General features: G+C 35.9%; 1 protein-coding gene across 4 annotated transcripts in view; it reads right to left on the bottom strand.

Moving 5' to 3' along the window:
• Window positions 1–939: 939 nt before the first annotated feature.
• Window positions 940–24,193, bottom strand: part of LOC103131299 (B-cell linker protein-like) — a 28,020-nt gene continuing 4,766 nt past the window's right edge. The window contains exons 3-13 of one of the 4 annotated variants that reach the window (XM_016666554.1): window positions 15,470–15,516; window positions 8,506–8,571; window positions 5,718–5,764; window positions 5,197–5,234; window positions 5,006–5,114; window positions 4,298–4,404; window positions 4,149–4,218; window positions 3,971–4,036; window positions 2,353–2,378; window positions 2,216–2,244; window positions 940–1,036 (exon numbers count right to left, since the gene is read on the bottom strand). In XM_016666554.1, coding sequence (XP_016522040.1) covers window positions 979–1,036; window positions 2,216–2,244; window positions 2,353–2,378; window positions 3,971–4,036; window positions 4,149–4,218; window positions 4,298–4,404; window positions 5,006–5,114; window positions 5,197–5,234; window positions 5,718–5,764; window positions 8,506–8,571; window positions 15,470–15,516 — 663 coding nt within the window. In that variant the 3' untranslated portion in view covers window positions 940–978. Of the gene's footprint in view, window positions 1,037–2,215; window positions 2,245–2,352; window positions 2,379–3,970; window positions 4,040–4,148; window positions 4,219–4,297; window positions 4,405–5,005; window positions 5,115–5,196; window positions 5,235–5,717; window positions 5,765–8,505; window positions 8,572–8,768; window positions 8,962–15,469; window positions 15,517–24,193 lie in introns of those variants that run through there. The other 3 variants (XM_007542906.2, XM_016666556.1, XM_016666555.1) reach the window with 3 other exon arrangements.

Here is a 24,193-nt window from a genome sequence, read left to right on the forward strand (position 1 = left end):
AGCCTAGCATGTTTGGGAAAAAAAACTGGTTAGCATCTCGTCTGTTGTGCCTTTTCAACGCTGCTTCCGTTTAACGGCAAACTCTGTTTATGACATAATGATATAAAACATGTGGTTTGAATTCAGGAAAAGTCGGTAATTTGATCAATATGTTAGAAGGGAGGAGGGGTCGGTTTCTAAGCTAACTACTTCAGCTATTTTGTAAATACGGCCTCTATGAGCTCCTACCAGGTGTGTTACTTTCACAAAGTTTTACCTTTGTAAGGTAAAACTTACCTACCCTATGGTGCGTTCACACTGCAGCCTGAAGTGACCCAATTCCGATTTTTTGGCAACTCCGATTATTTTGCCGGGGGCGTTCACACTGCCAGTAATGGCGACCTGTATGCGTTCTGCAGTCCGAACGGGCAAACGACCTGGAAGTGTCCCGCATGCGCAGTAGAGGGCGCAATAGTGTCAGCGTTCTCAGTGTTCTGCCAACCGCCATAAAAAGAAGAAGTGCTCAGTGTTTGCAGAAGTAAACATGGAGGCTAATGGTGGAGCTTAGCTTACATATTTGACGTTGTTGTCCAGTCGGAGCAGCATATTAACAACTTAATCCTCATATTGTCCGTCATGGTTTTTGTTTTTCTTCCCGCTTGCGCGTATCAGGACGCAGAATAGTGAGATTTGTTGAGAATCAGTGACGTTCTGTTCGGATGAATGCGACCTGAACGTTAGGTCGCATTTGAATCGGATACGTATCGGATATGGGTCACATTCGAAAAAGAATCTGACCTGTGCTGTTCACACTGCCATGAAAAGATCGGATACAGGTCGCATTACGTCAAAAAAATCGGAATTGGGTCACTTTAGGCTGCAGTGTGAACGCACATTGACAAATTAGCTTGTCTCAAACAAGTGGAAGCCAGGAATAAACTGGCAAAAACAATTTCATGGCGACTCAAACAATTTAGTGATTTAGCATAGGTTTGGTTCCTACCTGGGTGTTGGTTTTGGTAAAGAAGGTCCTGGTTTGAAAGGAGGTGGACAAAATCTATGAAGAGAAAAAACGATGCTAGGTGTATTTATAAAGTTTTTCATAATCATAAAATAAAAGAGGGGGAATATTCTAATAATTTACTGAAAACCAAATACTGTACAACATTTGTATACGGCTCAAGCTTTTCTGTGTTTTTTTCTTGTTAAAACCACAATCTTTAATGTATCTCACTGGGATTTTATGTGTTAAACCAACATAAATTAAAACATAATTCTGATATTAAAGGAAAATTTAACATTATTATTATTTTTTTTCTTCTAAAAATCTGAAAAGCGTGTGTGCTGATTCACTATTACAGCAGCAAGTATGTTTCTACCGGCTTTACACATCTTAAGCTTTTGATTATTCTTGGTTAGAATGGATGAAAACTGTTTGTGAAGATACATTTTGAAGTGTTTTTCTCAATAGAATATAGGTCAGAACTTTGACTGGGCCATTGTAATATATGAAAATGCTGTGATCAAACCATTCTGTTGTAGTTTTGGCTGCAAGTTGACCGATCTTGTCTTGCGGTAATGGGAAATAATTATATTATTTAAAATTATTATTTTCCTTCTACTCCACAATTATGCACAATTCTCATGTAATCCAAATAAAACACAGATATTTCTGGCTGTAACAAGGCAAAGTGAGGGATATTAATGGAAATAATGCTGTATAAAACAACAGATCACTATTAAGAACTGACTGAAATAACAAGTATTATACACTGTTTCATCACCATGCAACCAAGATTTTATAATTAGTGATAATTATAATTCATTATAAACATATTTTCTGCGGCTGTCTTTAATCAATTAATATTTATCAGACTTGTGACCAGATAAATTAGAAATTCTGGTATTAGAAATACTTTTCTAAAGGTACATTTAGATTTTTGTGCAACGTTTTGGGGTTTAGCTCTTTAAATTTGACTATTTCAGAATGATTTAAAGGAAATATTGCAAGAATTTTCTTCTGTCAAAAGCATTAATAATTCTTAAATGTAGACGTTAAATAAAATTGTTTCCTATTTAAATTCCAACTTAAATCCAACTACGAATTTGTATCTTTATGGACATTGTCCACATCCAGTCTTAATTGTATTCAATTCTGCCAACTTTAGGATTACACATAGAGTATAAAATGTAACAAATCATGTGGAAATATGCTGTAATAAAGTCTAAAACTGACGTGTTTCTCTGTGGAGGCGTAGATGGTTCCTGTAAAAGTGACAAAAAATATAGGTAAACTACAGCATGTTCCACATATTACTGTTCCTATTGAGTAATTATTGTTCATAGAAAAATAGTGAAGTTACAGCAACTTGCCTCTTTCTCAGGTTCTTCATACAAATCTGTCAAAAAAAACAAAACAAAACAAAAAACAAGGGAAGAATCAGTCACGTAGCAGAAAAGTCACTTTTGCAACTAAATCAATAATCTGATATTTTCATTTCTATTTCACACATACGAGCACCTAACAACATGTTTCACCAGCCCTATTCCTTTGCTAATTGCCTTTAGCAACTTAGCTTTTAGCATTAGTTTTGCCAAACAACCCAGTAGGACTATTTAAAAACTGATAGTCTTAAGTTGGGCCTTTTTAAAATCCAATAGCAAATGTTACCTTGTCTTATTTATTATATGTAAAATTAGTTTACCCTGAAAAAGAAATGTTTCATTTCTGGGATGTTTCTAACTGCAATTAAAATGATGCAGAAGAGATTTTGTCAATGTGTTACTGATTCACTAAGCTAAATAACTGCACAAAGAATTTATTTTTTATTTTTTTTACAAATTATTTTGAACAACATCCTGCTTGTTGACTACAAATTAGAAAGGAATATATTTTTTTATGACATTAAAAATTATTAAAACTAAAATGGTTCTCAGAGGAAGACTACGTTGCGCTTGGCCAATAAAATGTTGTTTGGCAAATTATTCCTTGTGATACAACTATTTTAAAAAATATTTCTTCACAAGCCACTGTACATCTAACAACCTTTTGCAAATCTATTATTCACAGAAAATGCTGCAGAAACTTAAGGTATTAGTTGTGAGTTAGTTATTTTTGGCACAAACTAGTTTTTCCCGCCTGTTTACAGTGCATATTCACATTTGAATTTCTTGTGAACTTAATGCTGCATGTCCTTAAGTTATTTGTAGCTTGTATATGTGATGTCACCTAGTAATGCTGCAGAAGAGAGAATCTTTTTTTTTTTCTTTTTCTAGCACTTTGCACTGTTTTCAGGCAGAGCTGCTGCAATTTTTTCAACTTTTCCATTATGCTGATTTATATATTTGTTGTCTTTTTTGAAGCACTACATACAGGTAGTTGTATTTAAGGGTGCATTCACACCAACCCTGTTTAGTCTGCTTGAATCAAACTTTAGTTTATTTGGCTAAAAAGTCTGGTTTGTTTCTGATGCGAACTCTGGTCCGCCTAAACCTCGGTCTCGGTTCAGTTGAAGTGAACTGGGGTGCGGCTCAAATGCATATGTCCAAAAACAGGAAGTTCATTACAGCACAGGGCATTCTGGGTAAATACAACCAACTCAAACGAGTGAGTCTAGCACTAGCGGGAGAAATGGATCATGGTTTTTTACCAACGACAAAACAGAAATCCTACAACCACTAAAATCTGACGCTACTCCATTTTTAAAATATTTTACGAAGAAGGAAATTGCGCTCAGTGTTTTCATGTCATTTGTTCAGTGGTTCTTGGTGCAGCACCGCCACAGGCCAGGAGGGGAACAGGTTTTTCAATTAGTTTGGATCATCTGAGTCAGTGCAGCATGAAAACAAACAATTTGCAATTTTGGTTTCCAATTGAACCAAGTCTACCAGAAAACACCCTAAGTTGACAAAGTGAAAATAAGTGATTCAAGATGTACTTAGCAATGTTTAAAGAAATGTTTCATATGATCAGCATATTAAATAAACTCACCTTCTGGACTGGATGGACGATCTGGTAAAGCTGGAGGCAAAATGGGATAGTCACTTCTGTTTCCACCTTCTAATGTAGAGTGTAAGGAAAGGCAAGATAAACATTTGACAAATTATTAATAAATTCACATTTTCTGCCAATTGTAACCATATGTTTCTTTTGCACAATATCTACTTACTTGGAGATGAATTCTCTGTGGGTTCTATGTAGTCGTCCTCACCATTAGCATCTGGGTCTATATAGTCTTCCTGCAAAACAAGAAAAGAAAGTTTTAATAAAGGTAGCCACTTAATAAAGCTTTAAGCGAGGTAAAGAAAGCTGCTGCACTTCTTTGTCGCTCCATGGATGTGACGGTTCAGGAGGAAGTTGTTTGGAGGCTTTAATAGGACGGACGGGCTTCCTGGGAGGTCGGCTTGGTCGGGCAAGACAGCTGTCTGGAAAGAAGAACAAAGACAAGAAACAAGACATCAAGGTATTTGTAAAAAATAGATAAAATAAAAAATAAATTATTTGTTCAAGTATTTAGTTCAGTCCACTAGTAATAGACAAAATCTCCTCTGTGTCCCAGAAATGTAAACATTTCTTTTTCAGGTTAAATTATTTTACTGATAAGCAACAAGACTTATTTGTGATGGTCGCTAGCTATAAATGCTAAATTGTAAATGCTAGCATGCACAAATGCTACCATGTGTGAACACTGACATTTATTTGTTAATCTGTGTAGCATTAAATTTTAGCATGCTAACATTTGCTAATGAATTTCAAATGGGCCCAACTTAAGACAATTGGTTTTCAATTAGTCCTGCTGCATTGTTTGCCAAAATTAATGCTAATGGCTAAAAGCTAAGTTGCTAAAAGTCAAGCTAAACCAAGGATTAGGGATAGTGAAACATAAGTGTGAAAACTTATTAATCTATGAAAATGTTTTTCTGATTATTTTGCAATTTACTGGAAAAAGAAAACACTTGAAAATGACTCGTATCGTGTGGAAAAAATGAGTCAATGTATCGGATATGTTCTGGTTGCAGTACTGACCGAGATACTCCCCCTTTGGTAAGGAAGTGAAGGGACTTCTGGTGAACTCTCTGTGGACCGGAGGAGGCTCATAGTTGTCATCTTCAGGCGGGTCATCGCATGGCTCGTTCTGGAAACAACACATTTGTAACTCTTCAAAGGAATATCTGAAACCAAAATGACTGGTTTTGAATTCATTTAAAGCAACTTACGTATTCTGGATCAGAGCACTGATCGTTGTCTCTGAAATCTGCAAACAGAAATTCATTTCATCATAAATGGAAACTGAAACTCTTTAAATTCGCAGTATACTTAAAAACCCCCAAACAGTCATAGGTAATGTGCAGGTGCTGGAGCTCTTTGTCTATTTTTAGGAAGATGCCTGGGCTTTGAGTGCACCATCATGTTGTAGGGAAAAGCGGAGCGTGTTGCCTCACCTCCCAAACCCCAAAACAAACTTCAACCAAACGGATTTATGATGCATTTAAACAGAAACTGCAATAATTTAGCTCATAAATTCACTCAGGCGAGAGCTGAGGAAGTGAAACTGCATTCAACAAACGTCCTAATCTGTGAAAAAAGACCTGATAAGAACATTTTGATTGTCTTAATTGAAAGCTGTCCTTTCATATTTGTTATGTTTAATTAATACAGTCATTCAGTATAATCATTTTTTTTTTTGTTATTAATATTATTTTGGACCTATATTGAGCTGTTATCGCTGAATTCTTACCTCTGTAGTCTCTGACAGGAACGTTTGGACGAGGTTGTCTTTTCAGTCTGTCGTAAATAAAACAATAAGAACAGGAATAATTATTTATGATTATCAATTTATTGAACTCACATCTGTGAAGATTTTTTCTTTGTAAAGTCTCGGCTGTGAGACTTTACAAGAATCAATCATCTACAACAACCACTCAGAAAGAAAAAATACAATTCTAAAAGCTTATTTATTTTATTAATTTGTTGGACAATAAATTGACAACATATCTTGCGATAGGCACATAATCAACATCACTAGATAATATGTCAGATAGAATGTTCGATATTAAATATGTAGAATATTCATTGAACTCCGCAGAGCATTCTGGGAGATGTAGGCAGAGGAAAGATGTTAGCCCCTCATCCTCTGAGATAGCAAAGCCAGGTTGGTGGAATCGACTCACTCTCTCTTTGGTTACCTAGCAACTCACTCATTCTTTGGTTACCTAGCAACAACCTGTCAGCGCAGCAGTAGTTTAAGGTTCCGCCACCTTCACTCATAACTGCTTTAAAATGAAAAACAATGGAGTGGAGTTAAAATTGCAGGTAAATCATTAAAGGTAGGTCGCGCCACCAGTACGGCCGTATTTCAGACATTTAAAACAAAAACAAATCAATAACTATTGGTATCGCCTGATATGAAACGCTTATATTGTTATAAGTTTTTCAGCCATACCATCCAGCCAGATAGAAGACCAATAAAAACATGTCAGTATACTAAACAATCTGTATGGCGTCCAGCCCAAGTTGTTTTAACTTTACTTCATCTGAAAAAGGGACTTTGGACCACTGGACATGTCTGTTGAATTGTGTTTGTACTGTGGCTCTTTAGCCACTGGAACACATTTAGTCTCCCACACTTTTTTCTTCCAGTAAACTTTCCATTAATATGCTTGTATGTGAAACAAAGTGAGCATTAAGATTCTCAAGTTGTCTGCTTGACTGCTGACACCCCCTTATTCCTTAGATAATATCAGAAGACTTCTCTATTAAAACTGATTAGTCATTGATCTTTTTCAATATTATATTCTGGGTTTCCTTAAGTTCGTCTCTCCTCACTCCCATCAGACATTGTTTTCCAGTTTTTTGTTTTCGATATTGACTGCTAATCATTGCCGTAATTATTGCATTTATCAGAAATAAAAGCTTAGAATAAACCATTCTGTGTGTAATAAAACTGGAGTCTTACTTTTTGAACCAAATTACTGAAATTAATCAGATATTTGCAAAGCAATGTGAGAACAAACAGACTCATTTCAGGAAAGGAAAGTGAGAGAACGGCCATCTGTTTTAGGTATTTTTGGTCTATGCGCCGCTCTCTCTTTCCAACGTTTGTGAAAGAGGAATTGGCATTGTCCAGCGAAGCATGCACTGTACGCAAACCACACGGAGAATTTTTAGATCAGCCGACTTCGAAAAATAAATTCCTCCTACATAAAACAGACAAGTGGACAGAATAGCTATATGCAAGTGACAGAAGTACTGAGCAAATGTTGAACAACATGTTTTAGTTTTAGTGAAGACGCTACTGCACTGTAAAACATTTCAGTCGCATGTAGTTGTGCCTGGTTTTTTAAGTAAATTCAGCGAGTTTTAGATTTTGAACCTAAGTGTGAGTTTGTGGAAGATAAACTTACAGTAGTAAGTTGTGTTAACTTTTTATTAATTTTATCAAACCTCCAAGAGTTTTTAGGTTAGCACTTAAAAAACTGAAAGAAGAAAAAGAAAGGAGTGGGAACCATTTCCCAGAATGCTTAGCGGCAGGTTCCTGCATTCTCAGATGGAAGTGCGTTACATTGATCTGACTCTGGTGTTTTATTAAGGCAAATGTTCATTTTATGTCCTGTTCTCACTAAATGTTTTTGAGCAGAATTTACTGTGATGTTTAATAAAATTCATTGTCAGATCAGAAATTTTGTTCATGCAGTTTGAAACATGAATTTTAATTTTTCTAAAGTAAAATAAACAGTTATTTTAACTCGACAATGTGTGGAAATAATACAGAAATGCTCTTTAACTGGGCGAAGGCAGTTTTTTTTCTTGCATATTGTGAAATAATTAATATTGGTTTAAATTCCAGCATTAAGTTAAAACTCACAATTCAAGATTAATGAACTTAAAAAACAAAACAACGTTAAGACAGTTTGTTTCTTGTTGGTAAATCAATTTCATTAATTTTAACTTCTGAGTTTAAAGCGAAAATGTTTTCCTGTTGACTTAAACTGCATTTTCAAGGCAGCAAGTGTACTTTCATATTGAAGTTAAACCACCGTCAAATGTTTTACAGTGTGCAACAAAGCTCTACAGTTACTCAAATAAATTTTAAAACACATTTGTTAGTTTCTAAATCACTGAATGGTTATATAATAAGGATCTGTTGTGGTAAGAAGTTATCAGGCGACTCAGGTTTTCTGGTTTTTAAGTTCCTCTGCTCTGGAGCAAACTTCCAGAAAACTGTAAAACTGCTGAAACGCTAAGTTCCCTTACATCAAGACTATAAACCAATTTGCTTAGATTTACTGCCTTTGATTAATAACAATGGGAACATCATAAAGTGACCAGTTATTGTTTTTCCTTACTCTGCCAATGTAATTAAATGTTTTCTTTTTTGCTTGTTGATTTATTTTCTGTCTAATCTTTTAAACCACTTTGAATTGCCTTTTTGCTCTACAAATGAAATCGCCTTGACTAAGTCACAAATGGAAGATGTTATAAAAGCAGCTTTATTACCAAGACGACAGGATGTTTCAGACACTGACCTTCTGATTTTATTCAGCAGACTGCCGTCATTTTTCTTGATGTCTTGAACCATTTTCTGAAGTTGCCTGAAAGACACAACACTGCCATTCAAAAATATGTCCTCAGAACACGAATTCCTCTTCACAAATAGATTTTTTCCCCACTTTTATTTAGAAAAACCTTCAATATCTATTAGAGAAACCCGATAAATTTGTGCTCACAGCTTACTGAGCAACAAAAATGATCAGGATCAACTATTAAAAATTTAAAATCAACTTCTTACCGAATCTTTGCTGTTGCAGGCGCTGCAAGTTTATTCAATGTATCCATATTTACATTTAACCCAAGAGTTGACATTTTCCGAGCTTTTTTCCTCTGATAGGTTTGGACTGTGCTGCCGCGCTATTAGCAGGTTAGCAAACGAACGCTCTGCATGACTGTCAGTCTTGAGAAAAAAGGGAGTGCTTTTGTTCCAGCTGCCTGAGTCTGAAAAAAATCACTTCTTGTTTTTGACCACACTTTCTTGCATCACATGTTGCTTTGTGATTTTCTTCAATGTCGCCCTTTTTCCAGCAGCAGAAGTTGCCCTTTTAACACCTTCATAAGACAATATGTATTAAAAAGACAACTTTGACAGAAATGTATTGAACACTGTAAAAACACAAAATCTGAAAAAAGTATTTTTGGTCTAGTTTCTACACTTGAAATAAGACTAACTTAAAGTAACTTTCTAGCATGCTGTGGGATCTTGTTTCAAGTAAATAATTCCTTAATAGTGATGACAAAATACTTTTTGCTTGCTTGTTAACTTAAATTAACGTCTAATATGAAAATATATCTTGCTAAAAAATTAAATATTATATCTATATCATGCTAAAGTTACTTTTAACAAGTGTGTAACTAAGATATTTGCACTAAAAACTTGGTAAGATTTTGTGTTTTTGCAGTGTAGCAATTACAAAACGATCTATTAATGTATCAAATAATAACCCATTCAAATGTATTGATGCTTTGCTAAAATATTATATAAGCTTTAGAGCATTCAGTAGAGTAATAAAGATGTAACTTTATCTAATTTAAGTGTGGTCGTGTCATGGAAAACACCGTGTTGCAATCCCAAGGTTTTGCTATATATAGCAGCCTAAAGAAAATGAGTCTGCAGCCTTTCCTGTCATGAAGATTACCACATGCGTGGTTGCCATGGCGATTCTTTTTGAACACTTATTTTAATTTGCCAAAATAATTGCTGTCACAGCACATGATCAGAAAAACAGGAAGCGGTTTTTGTGAAACGTCAACATCATTCACTGACCAGGCCTCTGGATGTTTAAGAATCATGGCAGAAAAATGGACTTTAGATTTGAAAAAGAACAAGAAACTTCACGTGGTTTTTCTGTGAAGTGAGTAAATTTTGACATCCTGTGACTTCATTTCCTAAGGGAATAAGTGTTAAAGCCTCCACGTAAAAAAAGAAACAACAAAAAAAATAAAAGGAGATATCATGTTTCTTCAAAATTAGCTTCTTGTTATTTTTAAATCCAGAGTCTAATTTTAAATTGTCACTTTGTTTGTGTGAAGCTCTAAATGTTCAGACTGCAGATTAACTTTTTAATAAAAGCAGAAAGAGTGTAGAGTTTTTAGACACCTGGTTCTGTGGAACAAACTTTAAAAGTTTTTTTTAATCTGTAAGAATGACATCATATTTACTTTTGAGACCAGAACTTTACTTTTTTGATTATATTATCCTGCCATAAGTTTAGTTTTTCTCTCTCAATTTTGTCATCATTTGCTTGTATTTCCCTTTTTTAGCCTTCAGTTCTCTGATTGCCTTTTATTTCTGCTAAAGTACTTCTGTGTTGGGATGAGACTATTTCCTGGACAATGCATTTACTCAAGCTGATTAATACACCCAGGCCAGCATGTTTATGTTTTCTAGGTTTTGTTTCTTCCATAAACAAAGCTTGGACAGCGCTAATGCTGCAGCTAACTGTCTACGGTTTTTGTTTTTCATGTTTCTTAATAATAGACTTTATTTAGTGTGCACCTGAAACATACATGTCGCCATTTTTCTTTACAGGTTAAAATAGAAACTAGAATCCATGTTTAGCTGAATCTCATTCCTGTATTGTTTCCATTGTATGATTACATATACTATTTAACATTTTGAAAATAAATTAGCTTCATGGAAACACGGCAATTTTGAAAAAACTCAAGTTTTTGGATAAAAAGTTTTGGCGCTAGGATGAAGTTTTTATTTTTTTTATTTTTTTTTTTGCTGTATCAAAATTGGTTTATTTCGCAAAATTGCTATGGAAAAACTGTTTTCACACGACGACCGGAGTTCTTAACAGGATGTTGCCACTGGCGGAAACCACAATGAAGACGATGACAGGAAGTAGTTGGAGGGTCATGGCGCTGCATTTTTTTTTATTACTTATTGCATGAATAAGCTTATACACATGGATTTAAATTAAGTTGTAGTTAAACACCACAATTGCAAAATTTATTTTTTGCGAAATTAACGGAATATTGACAAAGTTTTATGCACATTTGTAATGGAAAGTATTCCTGGCTCAGTGTTTGTGTTCCCACTCTTTTTTCCCTGATAGCGATTATTAGCACTATTTCTGCAAATACCTGTGCACTCTTTGTTTGTCAAACATGCACCTGGTCTGGGGCTTTTTTTTTGTCTACTTCCTGTCCTCCCAACCTCCCGTTGGTTGTGGCAGATGGTCATACTCAGCCTGGTTCTGCTGGAGGTTTCTTCCTGTTTGAAGGGAGTGGTTCCTCTCCAATGTCACCAGATGTCTACACAGGATGTTTACTTTAAAGATAACTTTTTTTTAAACCAACAGGCAATACATGCTCAGCTGCAGTTATTGTGTTTCATTGTGCCAATATAATTGCAAAGAGATTATTTATTTGGATTGGAACTTGATTTTACATGAAATATTAGTCATTACAGAGAAGATTCTGATATATTTACGCCCAGTGGAACATATTGCAACATCACGGTTCTGCAGCTAACTCTGTCTACGGTTTTTGTTTTTCATGTCTCATTATAATAAACTTTATTTAGTATGCACCTGAAACACACAGGTGCATACTAAAATTATCAGAGGAATAATTTGAGTGGTTGTTAAGTTTAGCGGCTGCACAGAATACCACAGCTCAATAAGAAGACAGGTCATGACATGCTATGTTGCTTTAAAACTTAATTTCCTGGTTCAACATGTGCACAATGAACCACAGTAATACTTAAAATGGAAATGTTAAGTGGTTGGTCGGAACAACAATTTCTTTTGGAAGTCTAAAAATCTACTATATTTAAGAAAACCTTAACCTTTTTCTCTGCAGAAATTGTTGTACTTGTAGACCAAAAACATCAATTTATGCCTCATCTGACCAGAGAACCTTCAAAAAATGTTTGTCCCAAAAAGTTTGTGTAACTCCAAATGGGAGATCTTCTTTTAAAAATGGTTTTCTTCTTACTACTTTTCCACAAAACCCCAAATTGTGCCATGCTAACTGTCCATTTGACTATAGCATTTCTTGTTCGGCTTGTATTTTTACCTTGCTCTTTACATTTTTGACAATTTATCACCTCAAAATGGTTTAAAGAGGCAGTATTATGTATTTTCTAGCACAATCCAGTAACTATGTTATGTCTAGTTGTTATAGAAAGAAATTAAAATAAATTTGAAACTCCGCCTGCAGGAACTCATCTCAACAGCTGAATGGTTTCAATGGGAGATTCAAGGGTTTCTCAAACATGCGTGAAAGAATCGAGGCAACACTCCAGGTATGTTTTTGATGAGGAAATAACTTTATAACATGACATAAAACTAAAAAAGCCAATTTATCGCCCCTTTAAATCTCTCCTGAACTTTCTTCCTGGCCTGTCTGCTGTGTTTGGTGTTCATGATGCTTTGCATTCACTATTGTTCTCATTGTGGTCACAGAGGTGGTGTATCTCTAAATACACCATCTCTGTGTGCATTTTGATAAAATTGACTATCTGTAGAACATCATAATACATAAAAACACATAAGAAATTATAAATGACTTTACGTTACACTACTAAAATACAACTAAAATTAACTCGTAGCTTGCCATGCAAAAAGAAACAAACCTAAACTAAAATTTAAAAAAAGCACCATCTCAAATCAACATCTCACATGGTGAGATGATGACTCAAAGTCTTCTGGAGAGAAATGTTGAGAGCACACACAGGTTCTTCTTACGTTGTTTTTGTCTCTGTAAAAAGTTTAAAGAAGCGATTTAAAAACAGACAGTGATGTAGTCCTTTTGCAAGTCATTTTTCCACATTGTGGTTCCACATTTAAGTTGAACTCTAAAGGGAAAAAAACTTCCTTATTTATAGAAATAGCTGATGTAATATAAACTGCAAAGTTTAGCATCTGAGGAATCACATAAAATAATCCACAATTACTTGTAACAATACACTTTATTTGAGAAATGTTCTTTTAGATGTAAAAACCGCACAGTAGTGATACTGTAGGCTGTTTACTTTTTATAAAATACTGTCACACGGATGTTGCCGTGTTGTTTACGTTTCAATGCATTCTGGGAAAATGACTTATGCTTGCTGAGTTTGAGTTAGCTTTGTTCCCTCTGACTGTCACTGTTGCCCCACTCCAGACCAGTAGGAGGCAGTAAATGCACCTTAAGTTGGTCATCCGCCAATAAAATACAAAAGAAGAAGAGTTTGTTTTGGCGATGGGTAATGTCATTAAGCCCTTTCAATTTGAACGGGAATCAATTGGAATGTATAAATCACAAGGAGTAATGAAGATGAGGGGGACCAAGTGGAGGAAGAGGAAAAGTGGTCCGAGAAGCTGCAAGTGTTTGTGCTGCTGCCTCTGGTCGGACTGCGATCCGGCCGGTAAGTAGTTATGTAAGTAACACCAAGTCCGTTCTGGTAACGGCTGTTTAGGGTCCAGTGTCGGTTGTGGTTTCACATTCAGTACTGGCGACAGAAGCAATTAGCTCCGTTCGTAGTAGCAGTAAACTGCGTTAACATCTAAAACACAGTTAGATAGTAAGAGCTTTTTCTGTCAGCGGTTTTTGCTCCCCAGCAGGTGTTACAAACGCGGATCGACGTAACACCGGCAGTGGGGTTCAGGTGCTTTGTGGATAAAAACTGTGGCACTGCATTTATTTTTTTTTCTCGCTAAGGTAACGACCATCTGTTTGAGCCTTCAACGGTTTTGCTCGAACAAATGACTCGATGTCTTCTGGAGAAAAATGTTGAGAGCACAAACAAGTTCTTAAGTTGTTTCCGTCAATTTTCCCCTGCGCTCTTTTTTTCCATGTAGGAAGAGATGCAGATTCACCTAACTTATTATTTTTTAAAATTACAGTAAACAGTGACAGCTTTTGGCCTTATGTTTTGAAGCAATTATGTGTTTTGACGTATCACAAACAGCATTTTCTTTAAAGGTAATAGGCAAATTACAACATATTTAGGCAACATGTTCAACTAACAGTGGATCCCATTAAAGCACTAAAAATTTAAATATGAAATTACATATTCTTCTAAAACGGCAACTTTTACAATAAATTAACAAAATAAGGAAGTACATTTCCATTACCTTGTTATTTAAACATAAAACCAGGAATCCAAGAACTTCTTTTTAACAAAGAGAACATATGTAAATCTTTTCTATTAATCTGAACAGAAATTCTTATTCAGCAGAGCTGGCACCTCTAAAAGGGGAATTTGTTTCAGGTTGGAAAAAGGTTACATAACCCATAAATAAAGAGGAAATGAACATTTCAGACGAAAATGCATATGCAGTCAGGCATAACCAAATCTCTTCTGTCTGCCTCTTCCCATCTATATAATCAAACCAGCTGCTGCACACAGCTGTAAACACAAACACAACGTTTGCTCTTACCACAGTATTTCCAGAGAACTCATAGCTTTAGTGGGATGGGCCGAGTTTCTAACTTAAAGCGCTCTGAGAATCACAGCAAGTATGTGATTTCATGTCTGTTAGCAGCATTTATCTTTGGTTCATTTCATAGGAAATTATCAGGAATTAAAACAGTTTTTCTGAGCGATACCGAGTTGTGTGTACTATCTTCTGTTTGGCAAGTTCTAGATTTCGAACCTAAATGTGAGATTGTGAAAGATAAACTTACAACAGTAAGTTGTGTTAACTTTTTATTAATTTTGTCAAACCTGCAAGAGTTTTTAAGTTAGCACTTTAAAAAAAATGAAAGAGGAAAAAGACAGGAGTGGGAATTACTTCCCAGAATGCTTAGCGGCATGTTTTTGTATCCTGAGATGGAAGTGCGTTACATTGATCTTACTCTTGTTATTATTATTATTTTATTCATGCAATTTGAAACAAGAATTTAAATTATTCTAAAGTAAAATAAATAGTTGTTTTAACTTGATAATGTGGGTAAGTTGCATTTTCAAGTTAAACCATCTTAAAATGTTTTACAGTGTGAGAAAAAGCTAGAAAAGTTTACACGCTTACAGACTCTTTATAATTTTCACTTGAAGAAGTTAATTTTATTTAGACACAAGACCTTTTTAAATAAACACTCTCGAGTCAGTTTTACTTGCACATTTTCACAAAATGTAGTCTTTTATTTTGGCAGTAAAAATTAGAGAACGTAGTGGTCATGAAAATGGAACGACTCGCTCATAGAGCAGTTTGTTTCGTGTATGCAAATGAAAATACTAAAAAATGTGTCATAAGAGCTGGACTGCTCTGAACCGATTAAGTTTTGGATTCTCCCTTTTCACCTTAAAGGCATTAAAACAAATTTTTATGACAAATTGATGGCCAGTCCCGAATGTCACGTCACTTCAAATATTCTAAGTTAATTTTTAAAATGTTTTTACCTCAGTAGAGCCTCAACTTGTTTAGTATGATTCTGCAGTACTCAGTCATTTTCATAAATTTGTTTTCTGCATAAATAAAAAGTAAGTTGGGGTTTACTTACGGCTGCTGAAGGAGGCTGAACTTTCTGATGTCGTTCTCAGTGAGATTCTGTCAAAACATGAAATAAAAAGAAAAACAGAATTTAAAGGTGAATCTCAATTAGAAAATCATCACAAAGGGAATTTATTTCAGTAAATTATCTCTGATAGAGCTCTAAGATTTTCTGGTAGATGGTTGGAGGGACTTTGGACTTGATAAAAGATCTTCTCTGCTCTTCTTTCAGACTCTGGGATCTCCATTTTCAATTTTAACAAAAACTTTTCTCATTAGTCCAAGTAATGTTTCTGACATCCCTGCTTAAGGAACATCTTAACACAAGAAGACTCCTAAATGGGTTTGTTTCACAATCCTCTCCTATCCCAGCTGCTACCAAACCTTTTCCTTCCACTCAACTTTCCACTGATATTCTTGGATACAGCCGTCTTTGAGCGTCCAGCTTCTTTTATGATGACTCTTTGTGAATTTTACTCACTTTTTGAATCAAAATAAAGAAATGGGTATAATTTTATAGATATTCTTATGTATTGAGCTTGACATTAGAAGTTAAACTAATTTAAGGTGAACAGTGAATGCAATATCTGCTTAATAACAGCAGATGGCAGCATATCTCTGAAGGCTATTCACAAACAGAGCTCAGTTAAACATTTAATGCGTTTATTGAAAGCTCATTTGAATTGTGAAGCCTGCAGATCAGAGACACTTGCAAACATTACATTAATATATTACATTTTCAACAATCATATTATTCTTTTGTGGACTAGATTTACACAAATTGGAAGCTGAAATGGCTAAAAAACCACCACAAAAGGAACAAAATGCCAAACAAATAAATAAAAACATGTAAAAAAAATTAATTGGCTGTCCATTTTAATTAATGATGATAAATATTCAAATAAAAACATAACCAAAATGATCAAACATTGAATAATTAATGTACCTGCCTGATGCACTGTATTTTATTTTGTCATATTTCAACATTTGTGTTGTTGCAGAAAGGTAATTGACACTCCTAAATGAAAGGAAAAATGATCAGCATAAGATATGCAACAAACCCTGCTAAATTATGTATTCCCCTATTCATTCATAATTCATGGCTCCAGGCCGTTATTCGCTCTAAGTCGCTTCAGTTTCCAAAGTGGCTGTAATGTGATGAAGACCCATGGCAGCAGATTTCTGAAAGCCTTCGCATTGAAGTCTGAGGGATGAGCAACGACAGAAAAGTTTGTCTTCGGATGGTTATGCTAAGTTACAAATTAAGTACAAAGTAGGTATCAATGATGTAGAAATGGGCCAATATGAGCCGAGTATTAAATGAACAAGCAGTAAGGGGCGGACCACCTGGCAGACCACTCCGGAAATGAAGGGGGCGCCATTTCCTTTATTATCCCCGGTTTTATTTTCTTTGGCAGCTGACAGCATTCATTGATTGGCTCGTTCTGAAAACAGCGTTTAGCATTTAGCTGTGGGCCGCGGCTCTGCTGTCAGAGCTGCTCAGTACTTAGGAGTTAAATTATGAGTTTAATCAAGAGCAGCAGCAGGAACATGTGAACACAGGCGGTAACTTTAGCATCAGAATGACCGCGAGTTAGCAGCGATGCTAGCAGCTAGCTGCTCTGAAACTAATAAAGAGAAATGGTGCAGCTGTGGTCAGCTTTCTGATTGAGCTGCTGTTTTGTGTGAAACTGTGTGAAACACTGGAACTAAATAATATTGTGATGTTAATTAAATTTTTCATTTGGATTAAAAATAATAAAGTTTATGCGTGGCTATTTGTTTACATCTTTTGTCTGCATTACTTAAATCCAAAAGGTTGCATATTTTAAAAAATAAAGTGCCAGAATGTAATTATAGTGAAATAATCAGCTGATCTGAGCCTTTATCATCATGTCTGGGCCACCTATGAATTTCTGTAAGACAAAATGAAATATCTGGGTTTATTTTAGTCCATCAGAACCAGAACCCTCCCCATTGCTGAGTTGACCACAGCTGCTGCTGCTCAGGTCCTGCCCAAAGATCACAGATCACTGCCTGGTGTAGAACCGAACATCAACCGGTTAGAGCGCGACTTGCCAGTGGAAAAGCGCCTACTGTGTTCAACGAGTCAAGTCTTTGCAGTCCCAATTGCATCTGGTTCCAGTCAGAATACAATGAAGGACCAACAAAATGTTGTGAATTGTCACAAGTCTATGATGTCTGGGACAGAAGATTTTATATCTGAGTTACATTAAAACTGTTATTTTTTTACGTTGTTTTTTGGCTGGAAACAGTCCGTCAGATCTGGCAACTCTGGGCTGTATTACGTATAGGAATACGCCCATAGCATAGCTGGGAGCCCTTTAGGCAAAGCTTGTGATTTAATCATTTGTAAATCAGAGAGAGAGATCACTTAATACGAAAGGCTTTACCTCCTTCAAAGAACTGAACCTTGGCCTCAGAGAAACACTTAATCATCATTCTGGCTCACAGCAGAGCAAAAAGCATCTGTATAAAATCAGACTTAGCCTTTTGACACAGAATAAAATATCAAATAGTCAACCCCAGTGGATACTCAGGTACTACTCCCAGCGTGAATTATTTATAGGAGTGTCTGTGCTTGTTTTAAATGAGACACAGCAGACACTTTTTTTTTTGGCTCTACAGACCTGCAGTTTTCACGTTCAGCTTCATTTTTATTCCCCAAGTGCTTTTTCAGGTTACATCCAGTCCACAACGTGACCAGAAAACATGTCTGTGTGGCCCTTCACAGCTTGAATTCTTGGATGTTGTTGAAGAACGCCTTCTTGGTTTACGTTGTGAGAAACTTCAAGGTTTCTGGAATGGCAACCTGGCCTCAGGGTTCTGGTCAGACTAATAGCGATGTAGGAATGTTGATGAGGGAAAAGCACACGAATCCCAAATCCTAACCTTAAACACAAACTGATTATACGTTCTTCTGATTCGATGATAAATTAACCAGAGGTGAATTTGGTTTTGACTTATTAGATTAAGTCAATTGAGTGACAAATAGGGCAGTAACGATTTCTCGAATGACTTGAGTGCCTTTATTATTAAAAATTCCTGGAGGAAAATTATGTCTCAAAGCTTCGTAAAATTATGTTTTATTATTTAGAGAACCGTTTTACTGCCGAGTGATTGATTATGTTGCGCAGCGCTCTCACTTCCACCTATGAGTTGCTGACGAAAGCTAAGTGTTGGCAGCATAACGTCCAATTTTCAAGTTCAAAGAAGATGAATAGATAAACTTAAGACTGGAGTATAGACATATTTATAGAAGTGTCTTTGTGAGCTTGGTTATTATTATACTGAATATAATTTCAGAGTTTTGTATAATTTTTCTTCAGGTTAACTTAGACAGTGAGCCTATTATTGTTACAAGTTAATTTTCTAAACTACAGAAAAGTTATTGCTATGGGAGCTCAAATATGAAAAACTGGACTGATGTTGATATCCAGTAGTCATACTGCTGTTATGGTGGAATTGACCAGTGTTTTATTTGATCAAATTTTTATTCAATTACTCGATTAATCGTCAGAATAATCAATATAATACTCAATTACTAAAATAATCGTTTACAACAGCCCTCCTGACAACACAGTTTAAAGTTTGTGTCATAAAAAATCATCAATTGTGAAGCAAACAATAAACATTTCATCAAAATCAAACATCAAATATGCTGATCAATGTTTATGTTAATATTAACATAAACAACCCAACAGCTACTGCAACCACAAACATTTCCAAATACAAACACCTCAGCTGGTATTATGCAGCTTAAACACCAAACTAAAACAATGAAAACCTGGATTGCTGGTAGTGATGGTTTACAACAGGAATTTAAAAGACTCCTGTTTCTCTTCTGATTACAGTTGATCAGAAGTGGAAAGAAAAGAAAAAGCTTTTGTAGGAGTGAAATCTCGGTTTCAGCCAAAAGCAGGCACGAGGAATGCGGCCATTGTTTCTGTACATGTGGTTTGCTGGTGAAATGTCAACCCAGCAAGTAACACTGCTGTTCACAGGTTTGTTCAAGCTGTTTTTTTTTTGTTTTTGGTAAAAATGAGGTTAATTTTGCAGCAGACAGAACAGTTTCACAGCTACATGCTCATGATATTACCTCTGTTTCTTTCACCGCCGCTGCATGATGTCTCCTGACCCCAACATGTTCACAGGGCGGCTTTAAACGCTCCAGAATCACAGACGTGACAAGCTAATTCCAGGGACAAGGGTTTTATTTCCCCTTCCTTCATCACCAAAACACTGGGTCTGTTTTTGCAGTTTTTTCCATCATATTTCAAATCAAAATGAGGATAAAATTAGATTCTAGCAACATCTAATCCAGGGGTGCCAAAACTTTTTTTTTTTTGGTCCATTGTAGACAGAATAAAAGGAGTAAATTTCCACCAAAAATTCAGACATTTTGTGATTAATCTCAGACATTTTCTAGAAAACTTTTGAAAATTTTTTTTTAGAAAATTTCTAAGAAAATTTTCTACATTTTTGTTTAAATTTTCTGATGAAAATCTAAAGAATAAAAAAAAAACATCCCTGATCTAATCCATGCTTCTTTTAACGGACGTTTACATTTTGAAAATGTCTGATGTGAAGCCCGTCTCTTAACCTGGACGCTGTAATGCGTTTATTTAATGTGTTGCCATCGACGGGCCGTCCTCTGTGACTGGCCTTTGTTTGTAGTGTTGATGTGATACACAAAAGCTAAAAGAAACTTCCTTACAAAGCTGCCAAACAGGCAGCCTCCCAGAGATACAGCGTGACACTTCTTTGATCTGCTACATGTATTTTCTTCTTACCTTGTCTACCTGTGTGAGCAAATCTGACTTCAAAAAGAGAGATTACCTTTATCTTCACTGTGCTGACTGGCTGTCATCCTCAGCCCTGCTGTAGTACTCTGAATTAGACTGTATTTTTCACACCTTTCATTCTATCTGATAAACTGACGGGGAAAGTAAGAGGCTAACTTTGAATATTTTCCATGACAGAGCCGGCTGTCATCATAAGCTAACAATCTGCGGTGTCTTTTAGGTGTTTGTATACAATAATCAGCAGGAATTTTGGAATAATTTTGGACATTTTATTACTTATTGGAACAGTTTCTTTTTTCAAGGTGGAACTCAAAGAGATTATGGTGTACACAGATGAACGGACTGAACTTATAGGTTCACTTTTACGGTTATTATGACCGTAAAAGTTAACGCACTAAAGCCACAGCGCTTTAATGTGTTAACCCAGGCAGGGGTGCCTTCAGCATATTATCGGATGGTACGCCCAAAACTATCACTGCACCTGACCCACAAGAGCACAATCTTAGTGCAACGCTCAATAAAAGCGCGGCAGATGTTACGGTCGGCCAACCGGGTGAATCATTAGCTCTTCAGTTTGCAAAACCACAAAAGAAAGCCGACCCCCATCCACCAGACCGGCATACTTGGTAAAAAGCTTAGGTGGGATCCACTCACCCCTCTTAGAACTATGCTAAAACTAAAACATTTACTTTTAAGACAGACATGTGACCCTCCCAGTACAAGCCTATGTACAAGATGTTTTCACACGAAATATCTTTTTTCTCCAGAGTTTTGTTAATAATAAAGAGAGTTAGATAATAAAAAAGATCCAATAACTATTCTTTTTAACTTGAAGGAAAATCTGAAGGTATGCACAGTGCGTGCAGCTGCAGGCGCTACTGAACCCAGGGGCACATCGACATGTTACAGAGTTGCAAAACAGTTCTAATGCACTGTTAGAACTGTTTTACCGAGACCCACCGAGACATGGACATCCCTTATGTACTCTTCTTGGCTCAAATAGTAGAGTAAAGGTAAGAGTAGAGTGAAGCTAGCTGGTTTCCTTGGAAAGACGAGGCTATTAAGGATAGTCCATAAATTTTAAATAGGGTTCATTTCTGGGCCAGAGGCTTAATGTTGGCCTACTTCGTCCACTCAACAACCATTCAACTCTGCCTACCTTAAGCCTGTTTGGTGTGAGGGGAGGGGATGAGAAACCCTTCATGTTTCACACATTTTGCAGTGAGCAGAAAAACAGAAACTTTTTTATGAAGCTACCACCACCATACTGAGGGAGTTAGTCAGGTAGACACGGTTTGATTGGGGACCAAAGTTGCTCAAATTTGTTGCATTTGTTGGTTTCATACTGCACTGTGTCAAACGAACCTCAACATTTTGAAAACCTGTTCCCCTTTTGCCTGTGGAGGCGCTGTAACAAGAATCACTGAAGGAAATGACACAAAAACCTCTGAAGAAGACATTGAGCGCAACTTCCTTCTTCACAAAACGTAAACAAAAATGGAGTAGTATCAGATTTTAGTGGTTGTAGGATTATCTTTTTGTCTTTGCCAAAAAACCACGACCCATTTCTCCCACTAGCGCTAGGCTAGCACGATTGTTTTGGTTGTATTTACCCAGAATGCCCTGCGCTGTAGTCTGCTTTCTGCTTCTGGAAACTGCGCCAGACTTTACTTCAACCAAACTGCGACTGAGGTTTTCAGGCAACCAGAGTTTTCATTTTTTTGATCCGAATCAGAGTCTGATTATGCATTCACACTTCTCCAAACGAACCAAACTTTCTTAGCAAACATGTATGTTTGCTTCAGAGGAACAGGGAACAGACAGGTCTATATCAGAAATGATTTAATGAAAGGTAATTCCAAACTTAACAGCAGAGTCCAGCATAGAATGTTTAGAAACAGGAAGTGAGACTGATTAATTGAATATCTGTTTGGAATCATAAACTGAGCTAGCTGAGTGAAAAAATGGCAAAATATGAAGACAACATGAGTATCAAGCCAAAGTATCAAGAGATGCAACATCAAATATGACAAAAAAGCTCAGGAACAGATGTTAAATGAAAAGCAAAATGTAAATAAAACTCACTGCAACTAGTTTACTAAGATTAAAAAGACAAAACTATAGCTTAAAACAGAACCTAAACCAACACAAACAGACCTAAAGTTCAGAACAAAACCTTATAATTAAGATGAAACCCTTCAGTTTGGACTTTAATTGAATTTCCCTAAGCATGCTACTCGCTGTCCCTCATCTAATTATAAAACATTTCTCCAGAAGGCGTTTGTCCTGTCCAAGTGGACGGCCTCAATTCAGCTTGAAGGTGCTGATTTTGCAGCATCTTTCCTTGTCAGCACAGCGTTAGCTTTGGGAAGTCTTTGACATTATGAGACGTTTCCTCTAATCTCAACGGGACTGTTTGGGTCAGATGGTTGAAACTGGGACACAAATGGATGCTGCAACAGGATAGTGATCCAAAACAAACATTACATCTGATTCTGAAATAGTATTTCTATGGACTGTGCTGAAAACTAGGTTAAAACCAATCAGATTTACTGAACTCCATCTTATTTATGCCTTTAAAAGGTGTTGAGTTTCTTGCCAAGAGACATTAACATACTGATTGTGGTTGGATCAGTGAAAAACTATGACATTTAAAACTGCAGTGCATCAGATTCATGTTTTTATATCTTTGAGGGTACATTTTAAAAATCACCCGAGCTCCTAATTAATCCAACAAAACTCATAAATGTTTCTTTTTGCTTTTCTCCTGAAATCTCCCTTCGCTGAGCACCCAGCTACTTTACATTGGTTAAAACTTGAAGCCTTCCTAATTATGCATGATTGGAGCTGTCTGATATTGGAGATGGAATAAAACATGTCTGTGGAAACATGTAGAAATATTCTCGCTATATCTCTTCCTCAAACAAAACATGAAGTTGGAATGTCTCAGGATTTTTCTACATCACACGTCCGTTCTGGGCCGTTGTTAGATTTTCGCAGATGTAACAGAATCCTGCCAGAATGTTTTTGCAAAAATAAAGGAACAGACATTTCACTGCCAGAGGAAAATTCTGCTGGTCCAAATTAGAAAAAGAACTGTGTGCCTTGAAACCAAGTGTATTTTACAACAACTCATCAAGCGGAAATATAGCTTATAAATTATTTTAAATTATTTTACTGCAATATTTATACTTCTGTACAATAATATGTGATTTATAACAGAGTGAAACAATCAGTTATATTTTCTAACATAAAATCGGCTTTTTAAAAAATCTTTCCCAAACTGTCGTTTCTGGGCCACTGGTGGTCCGCGGGCGCCCCTAGTGGTCCGTGACGTACTGCATGTAAACGACCGTTTATTTGCCGTGACGTCAGCTCACGCCACAGCTAGCTTAGCAAAGGATTGTGGTAAAATAAATAATAGTGGATAAATGGCTTAAAATCAGGTCTCTCAAAAGAAAAACTGAAGACACTGATGGGAAGAAAACAAGGCTAGGATTATTACTGATATGATCAGAAGAAGTCAAGTCATAAAAGATAAATACAATTGGTAGAAATTAGTGGATAATTTAACACTTAATAGTGCAGAAGAGGTTTTTTGTTTCTAAGCAACTCGAGTCCATTTTTCTTTCATTGTGCTTCTAAAGCATAAATAGTCCTAAATGTTATTAACACTCTAATAAAGAACAAACTTTTTTAAATTTAGCTTGAAATCCACACTTTCAGAATCTGTAAATAAAGGCAAGTGTTTAGAATTACATTCAAATAAATTTAAATGCATAAGAATGAAGGAGAACTTAATAAACATTGATTTGCAATAAGCACATAATTTGTTAATCAGTGATTCTTGAGAATAGGGACAAAATGGGTTTTAATTTTCCCATATATATATATATATATTTTTTTTT

The sequence above is a fragment of the Poecilia formosa genome, unplaced genomic scaffold (assembly GCF_000485575.1).
Source record: "Poecilia formosa unplaced genomic scaffold, Poecilia_formosa-5.1.2 Scaffold741, whole genome shotgun sequence".
Lineage (NCBI taxonomy): Eukaryota > Metazoa > Chordata > Actinopteri > Cyprinodontiformes > Poeciliidae > Poecilia > Poecilia formosa.